Raw genomic sequence first — 12,514 nt, 5'->3', positions numbered from 1 at the left:
ACTACCAGATCTGGGAATATAACTCTCATTCCTTAATTTTAGTAGCTTAAATTCTTTTTGTTTTTACTACACACATGAAACTCAAGCACTAACATACCAAGCAGCAACATAACTTCAACATAGCATGGAATAGCACTTCAAATTACTAAACACATGTTTAACTCTGATTGTTTTTTTTTCATATGCAATACACATCAATGCATATTCACACAATGCATTAACAACCGAATTAACAGCAAGAAATAAAATGTAGAAAAATTAAGATAACTTTGCTTGCTTGATTCAGTAAACACATCTACCACACTATGTCTGATAGTAACACAAGAGAAAAACACTCACCAGAGAAAAGGAATACAATAAATAATATCCTTGTTGCAACCTCAACCCTTTATTCTCTGCTTTTTTCTTAGAAATAGGTTTTCTTTAACTAGTCCTTAAGTGTTATTTAACACTTATTTTCACTCAGTTTGTAAAAATCAAAACATGGCTTCAGCTCACTATGTTCCATGTGTTTTGTCTCTTCTTCTCTCTAAAAATCTGTGTAGCTGTTTTTCCTTATGCAGCGCCACCACTGCCATCTACTGGACAAATATAGCGTAGTAAGAAAATGTAACTACAAGTAACCAAAAAATAATTCAATACAATATAGTATTAAACTAGAAATAACCTAATCCTGTTTGTAGGCTATTGTCGTGTGGGTTACAAATGGTTAACTTTTATTTTCTTTCAAAAGCAGCACAAAGAAACAACTTTCTGGGAAAGTGACCGAAACAGTCTTTCAAGTGTAGCCTGGTAATACCATCCTCTGCTATTTTGCTTCGCTTCATAGACAGAGTCTGGCTGGGCATAATTGACAATCGTTTTCCTTCTCGTGGGAGGGGCTTGTCTGAAGTTTAAAATCATTGGTCTAAACGTAAGCCAATCACACATAACATTTGGATATGATGTGCTTTATGCGCCGGATCAGCCGCATCGAATCTCTGCTGTAAAATACACGTATGATATGAAAACAAACCCATTGAGCGAAATACCAGAGTTAACATGGCTATGAACGACTTTTGCAGATTATGTAAAGTAAATCGGGCCAGAGCTAGTTGAACACTATCCTTACGGTGGCTTTCCACTCACGTCTAACGGGAGGAACGCCCCTCTCTCCTCTCAAACTCTTCCACCAGACAACCATAACCATATGTAAATTAAATCTTCCTACCTTATTTTCTGGTTAATCAGGAATGTCACCAAAGAATGCTTGCCCACGCGTCCTCCACCATTAACTGTGAACAATATAATTCCCTTCCATGATTTCTCGATCGTTGTGCACGTCAAGCTGTGCTGCACACAGTTTCTCGCTGACGATTGTTAAAGTTGATAAATTAAACTTTTCCAAAAACTTGTCGGGAGTAGGGCAACAACATAATCTCCATTCAAATGTTTAACAAACACTTTTCTTGTTCGGGTTTAAGTTGGCAAGTGCCGGTTCTCCACAACAGAGCAAATAGCTTTGTGTGTCTCCATGTCCACAACAAACTACAACCGTGATTCGGCGTTTAGCGTCTACGTCATGGCTCTCAGCCCGCCCTCTGTTTGTTGATTGGACGGCCGTTTTGAGACCTGAGGAAAACGGTTTGAATGGGAGGTATCTCAGACTGAGTACAGAAGCGTAATGAAATTTAGCGGAAGTACGAAGTCTGACGTTGTCAGGCTATTTCAAGTGATGAACTAAGACAAAACTGACAATGCATGTTTATCTTTTTTAAGTTAAAATGAAAGGCAGTATAAACATTTGTTATTGCTTCCTCATAACATTTTAAAGCCACAATCTACAGAACATCACACAAAGATATAACAAAAATATTTTAATAACTAAACCTAAAAAAATAACAAATGTGATCCTCTGGGAAACCCCGGCTAAAATTCTGAGATTTTATTAAATTTTACGATTTAGCTCGTCAAAGCAGTCATGATCAAACAACGAAAAATAACATAATTTGTGATTGTTACTGTAAATGATAAAAACTAACATTTATATACAATTCCTTAAATATTAATTTATAACAAGAAAAACACTGAAGTTAATGATTTGTTTTAGACACTATCCTTTATTATTTTGCATAGAAATACCTGCTTGCTTACTTTGACTTTGATAATCTCTGTATTCACTTTAGATACAGAAAAGCCTGATGATTCCTATATCATTTGTTTCAGGAATCTCTTTTCTATCATTTCAAAGTAAACACCGACCATAATATTGAATTACAAGAGAGACAGTCATGTCAGGCATAAATGAAACAGCTTACCTGTTTTGTAGTTTAACTTTGGACAAGATAATCACTGTGTTTTAAATACATAAACTCAGGTTTCTTGATGTTTAGTTTGATGAACTCCTAAATATGATCCTAAATTTGACACGCAGAGAGCGCCTAGCGCCTTTGTCTAAATTGCATTCACCAGCACCATGGCGTAACACTGATACAACTAAAAGCAATCCAAAATTTACTAACTTCAATTAGATCAGAATTTTACGTTGTTTTGTGTGCTGTGTTTATATCATATAATAAATAAATGGGTACGTTTTTGCCTTAAAATGTATGAATAGTGTAATGTCTAATAACATACAATTAATCCTGGCCGTTAAAATTGAAACGCATATCCCAATACATTTCATCATAGCAAAAGTATACCCCAATATATAATTTCCTAATATATTAAGTTTAACCTGCTGCCGGTAAAGAAACGAATTTAGTAAATGCATCTGTTGGTCGTATTTGGGAGAATGGACAAACTACCAAAACAATCTTATGGGTTGCAGGATAGGTTGAAATAAATGCAAGTTATTACAAATAAATCCAATGAACATGTTATACTTATATATAATTTGTTTCTCACAGATGCTTTTGTTGGTGGTGTGATCGGCCTTCTCTTTGCCTACATCTGTTATCGCCAGCACTACCCACCATTCCTTCACATAGACTGCCACCTACCGTATGCCACTTTGGGTGCATCAGCTGCGCAAAACATGCCAACATCCCAGGATCAACCTAAGCTCACTGACAATGCTACCATCCTGCCCCTGGAGAGTATGACCAAAGGACCAGTATGACTAGTAGAGACATCCAGAGCTTTACCACCTCAACCCCCTTCCAAGTGGTGTTAAACACACTTGACTCACACTTTAACATTCCAATGGATTGGTTCATGCCATGAATTATGATTACTTTTTCAACCTTCCAACCCTTGATCCACCCAGTTTATTAGGCACTAAGAGATACTGCTAGTCCCAGAATGTTTAACAATATAAACAAGTTGGAACTTAGGACAGTATGTATTCTTTATATTGTTGTCTTTTGATTCAGTGTCAATGGTTCATTTAAAAGATGGCGTTGTACAGACACGGCAAAATTACACTACACTTACAAAACATGCTGGGATGGTATCCTTTAAAAAGGATCAAAGATGTACATCTCAGTACAGATATGCATACATTTGATAACAGTATGTACTTTTGAGGTACTAATATGTGGTCTTTAGCAAAATTCAGTATGTACTTTTGAGGTACTAATATGTGGTCTTTAGCAAAATTCAGTGACAGCAGTAGTTATAGACAGAGCCGGATTAACGCAAAGGCAAACTAGGCACGTGCCTAGGGCCCGATTGGCGGGATGGGGCCCAGACAGAGGGGGAATTTTTTTTTTTTACAAATGTCCCATCTACAATTTCGCCGCTGTCGGGCGGAATCCCCGTATCTCCAAAACCATTATTTTTCAGGAAATTAAAAAAACGCCATATTTTTTAAGTTATTAAACATTGTTTCATTAAAGATGAGCTTTATGACTCGGGAGCAGAGAGATACGAGCTTATGCTCTCATTGATAAAAATGGTACGGACACAGACGTCGCCGCTGCCAGCAGTGTTCAACAAATACTGCGGTCACATTGAGCCTTAGACGATGCTTCAATAGTTAACCAAAGCTGACTGTAGTATACATCTTACCAAACTCGATTTTAAAGGTTTACGATCTATAAGTGATGCAATACAAAACACGATGAGCGGACTGCTGTCTAATAAGTGGAAATGAATCTGCTCGCAAACTTACCTTCTTGGCTCACGGGCTTCCTTCTGCACAGAAGCATTACAGCTATCGAGTTTTAATAAATGTACTTAAACCTAACTATTTTCACTTGTTAGTGCCTAACAAACAGAAGTATTATATTAATTAAACAGCCATTTTATCTCTAATAAATAAAACATTTACTTGTGTTTAACATTCACAAAATAATTTAATGGTGGTATGCAAAACATTCAATTTAATTCAAAATTGAATTCAATAAAAACATTGCTACTTGTGTTTTACATGCACAAAATAATTTAATGGTGGTATCCAAAACATTCAATTTAATTAAAGTATTATATTAGATACATTTTAAAACTTCAATGCATGTATGATAAGCCTATGATACGTAAATATTTAAAATACATCAATAACTGATATCATAGGTTAACACAGACAAAATCATAGTTAAGTCTTTCTTTATGAAGCGCATTACTGGGTGTATTTGTGTTTGTGAGTTTATGACTGTTGTTGTCTGAGGTGGTGACTCGGATGGGGAAGCCAGTCATCAGAATGGTTGATTTTCAAGTTCATCGTTCCACTCTGTACCTGACAGAGTTCCTTTAAGGACACAGACATGGTTGCTGCAAAAAATAAATAAATAAAGGACAAACGATCATTTCTCTACGTTATATAAGGCATGTTTACGTATAATGAGGCAAAAAAAAAACAGTTCCTTGCATAATAATTCATGACTGCAATGGCAGAATTAGCGGGGTCAAGATTTTTTTTCTTTAAGCCCCACGAAAATCACGTTAGATACCAAACATGATAGATACCAAACATTGGGGGGCCCAAAAAATGCAGCCTGCCTAGTGTAGTCCATTTATTTAATCCGGCTCTGGTTATAGAAGGCGGCTATAGTCAAGGTTTGATTGATTTGTGACCCTCTTTGACGGGTGGGAGAGAGACTATCAATCAAACGGTGTACATGCTGTCTAATATTGAGAGTCATATTTTATGGTCTTTTAGACAGCGGCTGTCCAGAACTTGTTTTACGATGTGTCAATCAACGCGTTGTTTTTCCCCTGTGCGTGTGTGTTTTTTGTCGTGCATCAGAGCGTCGTGCATCAGAGCTCCGTCGAGTTTATCATTCAAATCCTATTTTCTGACTACCTTGTTCCTATTTATATAATATAACATATTCGTTTATCTCAAGAATACTTTACCGTGACGACTATTGAGCAGTACTACCACGTGAAACGATTTATCACTGCTAAACACCCAGTGTTAGCATATAGCCCGCTAGCATCAACAAACAGCCGATCTAATGGCGGACTCATCCACTGTATGCTATTCAGACCTGTCCTCACCTGAGCGGAAAGCTGTGGAGCAGTTGATACCCGGTTATCGCAGATCCTACGCGAAGTACAGCGCCCAGTTCACCCAGGCTCCACACATCCACAAGCGGCCGAGAAGTGCAAAAAGCGAACACCCTACGCGGTGCAGCTTCACGGACCGCGCTCGAGGGAACGGAGACGCCATCGCCCAGAATGAAAGCGATCGGGAAGCCGTGGAGGAGCCGCTGCCCGGCCGTCGCAGATTCAGCTTGCCTCACATCACACTGGCTACAGACGTCCGCAGGCGATCGGGGCGTGCTGCGAGTGAGCTTCCCTCGCGATGTAGCTTCACGGACCGCGTCCAGGTGACCGAAGACGCCATCACCCAACATGAAAGCGGTAAGACTCTGCTTGTTATTGTAACCTGCATTACTTGCCACATGTACAGTTTAGCTTCTTCCATCAGCACAGAGGGGTTTACTTGTGCTAAGTGTATTCAAGTAGTAAGGCTGACGGAGAAGATTGCAGAACTAGAAGCGCGCATCCAAACACTAGTTGATGACAGCAATACCGCTAATGCTACAAACGCTAATACCGCTAATGCTACAAACGCTAATACCGCTAATGCTACAAACGTTAATACCGCTAATGCTACAAACGCTAATACCGCTAATGCTACAAACACTGTTTCGGGTGCGCCTAGTGTTAAACGTAATACACATAGCTCGGTTCCATCATCTGAGTCAAGGGGGCCGACTAACTGGGTGACTGTCAGGCGGCAAAGTCGTTTCCGGTGCCCACCCAAGACCCCCCTGGTAATTTCAAACAAGTTCGATATTCTAAGCAACACACCGACTGAGACGTCTGTTAAAAGTGCCTTGGTCATTGGAGATTCGATACTTAGGAACGCAAACATTGAGGCACCAGCCACCATAGTCGATTGTATACCGGGAGCCAGGTCTTCAGACATTAGATCAAAACTTAAAGTGCTGGCTAATGCTAAGCGTAAGTTTTCTAAAATTGTTATTCACGCCGGCACGAATGACACCAGACTCCGCCAGTCGGAGATCACCAAAGATAATATTAAAGAGATATGTGAAATTGCTAAAACAATGTCAGACAATGTAATATGCTCTGGTCCCCTCCCCGCCTACCGGGGGGATGAAACTTACAGTAGATTATTGTCTCTTCACGACTGGATGTCAAAATGGTGCCCTCAGCATAACGTAGGGTTTATAGACAATTGGAAGCATTTTCGGGGGAGACCTGACCTGCTAAAGAGAGATGGCCTCCATCCATCTCAGGAAGGAAGTGCGATTCTCTCTATAAATCTGACCAATAGTCTTACTTCGAATACAGTCTGACTATCCAGGGTACAAGTCAGACAACAGACGGATCGGCTTAACCGTCCATCTGTTAGCTGCCGTGATATGTCAAGATCACTTATATCCCAGCACTTCGAGTCAATCTTACCAGAATATCAACACATTTCAACTGTATCTGTTCCCCGAACAAATAAATACAGAGCACCGCTTGCCACATCTGGTACAAATCCGATTAATATAAAATTAGACAACAATACTTTAACAGATGAACCTCGAATATTAAAATTCGGCCTTCTTAACATTAGATCGCTTACCAATAAAGAACCTATTGTCAATGAAATAGTTACAGACCAAAACTTAGATGCACTCTGTTTAACAGAAACCTGGCTTAAAGCAGACGACTACATTAGTTTAAACGAATCCACCCCACAAGACTATTATTATAAACACGAACCTCGATTAAAGGGGAGAGGGGGTGGTGTAGCTACAATATACAACAAAATTTTTAAAGTAAACCAAAAATCTGAAGTAAAATTTAAATCATTCGAACTAATGTTGTTAAATATGGAAATAACCGATCGTAACCACAAACAGCTCTCTTTTGCCTTAGCTACAATATATAGACCTCCGGGCCACCATGCAGATTTCCTTAAAGAAATAGCAGATTTCCTGTCTGAGCTTGTAGTCACTGTAGATAAAGCTCTTATCGTTGGTGATTTTAATATTCATGTGGATAACCCAAAAGATGCACTAGGACGTGCATTTATGGATGTTCTAAATTCTCTCAATATTAGACAAAACGTGACAGGGCCAACGCATACTCAAAAGCACACATTAGACTTAATTCTGTCACTCGGGCTCAATATTAATGACATCAGAATATCACCTCAGAGTGATGCAGTTTCTGACCATTACCTTGTGTCATACACTGTACTTCTAGATTAGATCAGTCAATCCACAACATGCTACAGATTAGCCAGAACAATAATTTCCACCACTAAAGATAGATTTATTAGCACTCTTCCAGACCTGTCCCAAATTAAACATGTAGCAGATAACTCTGACGATCTAGATATTGTAATAGAAAACCTAAACAATGTCTGTTCTAACACATTGGATGCCGTTGCTCCCATTCGAAAAAAGAGAATCAAAGAAAAACCGCCAGCTCCATGGTATGATCATCACACCGCAGCACTCAAAAAGGCAACTAGGAAAATGGAAAGAAATTATAGAAGCACAAAGTTAGAGGTATGGCGTGCAGCATGGAAAGAGAGTGTTAAACAATACAGACAGGCTATTAAAACCGCCAGATCTACCTATCTTAGCAGGCTTATAAATGAGAATCATAATAACCCTCGTTTCCTCTTCAGCACGGTTGCAAAACTAACTAGAAATAATGAACAAACAGAAACCAATAGTAAACTTCAACACAATAGTAACGACTTCATGAACTTCTTTTCTAACAAAATTACGTCTATAAGGGAAAACATCGTAGCTACCCAGGCAGCCACCACTCAACCTGTTAGTTCACTTAACACTAGACTACCATACGAACATCTTGATTCATTTAAACCTACTACAATAGATGAGCTCTCTAGACTAGTTACATCATCCAAATCATCATCCTGTATATTAGACCCCGTTCCCACAAAACTGCTTAAAGAGGTATTCCCTGTAGTGTCAACCCCGGTTCTAAATATCTTTAACTCATCGCTAGAAATAGGATATGTTCCAACAGCTTTCAAACTAGCAGTTATTAAACCGCTGATTAAAAAACCGCAGCTTGATCAGGGAGAGCTTAATAACTTTAGACCAATCTCAAATCTCCCTTTTCTTTCGAAAATATTAGAAAAGGTAGTGGCAAGCCAGTTACGCACATTCTTGACAAATAATAGTACATATGAAAAGTTCCAATCAGGATTCAGGCCCCACCATAGCACAGAGACAGCGTTGCTTAGAGTTACAAATGACCTCCTATTAACATCCGATCGTGGTGAAATCTCAATTCTTATATTATTAGACCTTAGTGCAGCCTTTGACACAATAGATCATACAATCTTACTCAATAGACTAGAAAACTATGTTGGTATCAGTGGTCAGGCGCTAGCCTGGTTTAGGTCGTATCTAACCAATCGCTATCACTTTGTTTATGTAAACGAGGAAGAGTCATATCACTCCCTGGTTAAATACGGTGTACCGCAGGGATCGGTTTTAGGTCCTATCCTGTTCTCGTTATACATGTTACCTCTAGGAGACATTATCAGGAAACATAACATAAGTTTTCACTGCTATGCGGATGATACCCAGCTCTACATCTCCTCACATCCCAGCGAAACACACACGTTTTCTAAGCTAACAATTCAATTCAATTCAATTCAATTTTATTTATATAGCGCTTTTCACAATACTCAATTGTTTCAAAGCAGCTTTACATTAATAAAAGCAGTAAAAGCACAGAAAAACGACAGATAGCATAACATAATACACAATAGCATAAGCAGTCAAATTTGCTGCGGCTATGACGCGACATTGTGAGCGAGCATATTACTAATGTTACGTCGAGAAGAAGAAGCTAAGTTAAGCCCAAGCAGGCTACCTCCCCGGGGTAAAAAACCCCCTAGGAGAAAAAAAACAAAAACCCCGGGTTGTTTAGCCGAGGAAATAAAAATAAAAGTCCTAGGAGGGAAAAACCCTTGGGAGATATACATGTATATATATATGTATATAACAGACTGCCTTAGCGATGTTAGTGACTGGATGGCACATAACTTTCTTAAGCTGAACTCCAATAAGACAGAGATACTTATTATTGAACCGAATCGCTACAAACATAATATGTCAGATTACAAGTTGCACATAGATGGCTGCGCTGTGGTGCCATCTTCCACGGTTAGGAACTTAGGTGTGATGTTCGACAGCAACTTATCCTTCGATAGTCATATCGCCAACGTCTGCCGCACAGCATTCTTCCATCTTAGAAATATCTCAAAAATACGCCATATACTGTCTACATCTGACGCAGAGAAGCTTATCCATGCTTTTATGACCTCTAGAATAGACTATTGTAACTCGCTACTCGGGGGATGCCATGCAAATCAAGTAAACAAGCTTCAGCTAGTTCAAAACGCTTCCGCAAGGGTACTTACTCGATCTAAAAAGTATGACCACATAAGCCCAATTCTGGCATCTTTACACTGGCTACCAGTTAAATATCGCATACAATTTAAAATATCACTAATCACCCACAAAGCTTGAAATGGCCTAGCACCCTCATATCTTAGAGAATTACTATCAGAATACAATCCATCACGCACACTACGGTCGCAAAATTCTGGTCTCTTGATTATACCTAGACTATCAAAAGTGTCTAAAAGTGGAAGGTCATTTTCCTACTTAGCCCCTAAGCTCTGGAATGATTTACCAACCGATGTCCGAGAATCAGACACAGTCGATAATTTTAAATCTAGACTTAAAAATTTTCTCTTCAACAAGGCATTCACATAAATGTTTTATTAATGGTACTCATCTAACAATAGATAGCTTGAACAACCTAATAAATAAATAAAATAAATATTCTTAAGAAAATGTTTAATCTCTCCTTACTCGTTTACATATGTGCAGCAAACCATGAGCCGGGCATAAACTTTTAAAACAAAGGTCACGTATAAAATAGAAAAGGCTACATACAAGGAAAAGAAACGCTACTCTGTGCACATACAAACCACAATACAAGGCCAAAACTTCAAAACTACACCAATAAATCCCCGAATCGGGCCATTAATTGCCAAGCGCAGAGGAGTGATTGAAAGTTATGTATGGAATTATGTTATCACTTGCTCGGCCCTTCTCCTGAGGTTTCTGAGTCGAGTAGGGGAGTACTGTGAAGCCCAGACAGGCATCAGGGAGATGGCTGGCGCAGTCACGTCCCCGTCTCCCCTTTACTCCCTTGCTCGTCCGGACTTCAATAAAGCACGATGGGTATAGATTTGTGGTGTTAAGCCCACTAGTCGGGGGCTGGACTTCAGTCCTTAAAAGGGTGTCACTGCACCCATTTCCAAAACATTCGCCGTCCCGTGCATTTTTTGCTCATTCTCCCTAAACCAAACTGTGCAGAGTCTTTCACTAGGATGACGTTGTATCTTCAATACGTATATGTACATGTGTGTGTATGTATGTGTGTATGTGTGTATGTATGTGTATATATATGTATATATATATATATATATATATATATATATATATATATATATATATATATATATATATATATATATATATATATATATATATGTGTGTATATATATATATATGTGTGTATATGTATGTGTGTATATATATGTGTATGTGTGTGTATGTGTATGTATATATATGTGTATATATGTATATATAGATATGTGTGGATATATATGGATATATGTTTGTGTATATGTACAGGTGTATACATATGAATGGCCCCTACGCTAATTGGGTTTTGTTTTTCTTTCTTTATGTCTCGTCCTCCTCTCCGAGGACAATGAGACAAACAGACCCAGTTCCGGTAAAAGTGAAAGTCGGCACACCTCTGACCCACCGGCAGACCTTCAACGTGATGCCCAGCTGATGCATGACCAACGACCACCGGCAGAACCCGCTTAACCTCCGCCTAATCTCCTTAATCGTTTCAATATAAATATATCTCCCAAGGGTTTTTCCCTCCTATGACTTTTTTTTACTTCCCCGGCTGAGCCTGGGGTTTTTTTTCTCCTAGGGGGTTTTTCAACCCGGGAAGGCAGCCCTCTTGGGCTTAACTTAGCACCCTCTTCTTTACGTTACATTAGCAATACGCACGCTTATAATGTTGATTCATAGCCGCATCAAATTTAGCTGCTTGTGCTATCGTGTATTATCTTGTGCTATCTGTCGTTTTTCTGTGCTTTCCACTGCTTCTATTAATGTAAAGCTGCTTTGAAACAATCACCAATTGTGAAAAGCGCTATATAAATAAAATTGAATTGAATTTAATTGTTTTTTGTCACGCGAATGTTGTCATGTTTATTGCTGTCAAAAAAGTTTATTGTTTAGGCTGTCCAGTTTCAAGAGCGCTCCTCTCTCCCTCACCCTCTCTCTCTCCCTTCTCACCCCTCCCTTCTCGCCCCCACTGCGTGTCTCACAGCGGGGGCCTGTGTTCAGAGGTCCTGTCTGTTTCTTTAGACGAAAACCTGTATATTTTGGACTGAATGGAGTTTTGGCCGGTTCATGGGATCCGTGAGTCTTTTCACGACCCGATCTCTATGTTCACGCGCATTAAAGCTCGCTCACCGGTGGTGATAGAGGGCGAGCGGAGTGCGCGTTCGTATCTGTCGTTTTAAAATAAACGCAATAAATGTAATTCTGTCCGCTTTGGCAAAATAAAGCTTTATTTTAGATTTAGGGATTTCTTGAACCAAGTCTCTAATTAAAACATGTGAATGCGCACACCGACGGTGACAGAGAACTTACGCTGATGCGCACTTATATCTGACCTTAATAAACTTTTAAATGTTTTAAGAAGTTTTCATCCCATCTTCAGGGTTTGTTTTTAATTATTGGCTTCTTAAAACCATGTGTGAATATGTGTATATTATACAATGAATCTCATATTGTCTGCTCTGACAAAAAGAAAGTATTATTTTAGATTTTAGGTGAAGTGGCAGCGTGTATTTTATGACAAATACAGCTTGATATAAACGTTTGTTTTGTCAAGAGCTTCTTTAAGGTCACGCAAGAATCAAATATTTTAGTTGTACCTGGTTAAACTTAAATCTGCTATTATCTATTTAACT

The 12,514-nt window shown here is 38.9% G+C and overlaps 1 protein-coding gene across 3 annotated transcripts in view; it reads left to right on the top strand.

Moving 5' to 3' along the window:
• The window catches only part of plpp4 (phospholipid phosphatase 4), a 225,294-nt gene extending 222,194 nt beyond the window's left edge, over positions 1–3,100 (top strand). For all 3 annotated transcript variants that reach the window (XM_073872786.1, XM_055170570.2, XM_055170571.2), the window contains exon 7: positions 2,889–3,100. In XM_073872786.1, coding sequence (XP_073728887.1) covers positions 2,889–3,100 — 212 coding nt within the window. The remainder of the gene's footprint in view (positions 1–2,888) is intronic.
• The last annotated feature ends 9,414 nt before the right edge of the window (positions 3,101–12,514 follow it).

This window comes from Misgurnus anguillicaudatus, chromosome 11 (assembly GCF_027580225.2).
Source record: "Misgurnus anguillicaudatus chromosome 11, ASM2758022v2, whole genome shotgun sequence".
Lineage (NCBI taxonomy): Eukaryota > Metazoa > Chordata > Actinopteri > Cypriniformes > Cobitidae > Misgurnus > Misgurnus anguillicaudatus.
This window is presented reverse-complemented; position numbering and strand designations above follow the sequence as displayed.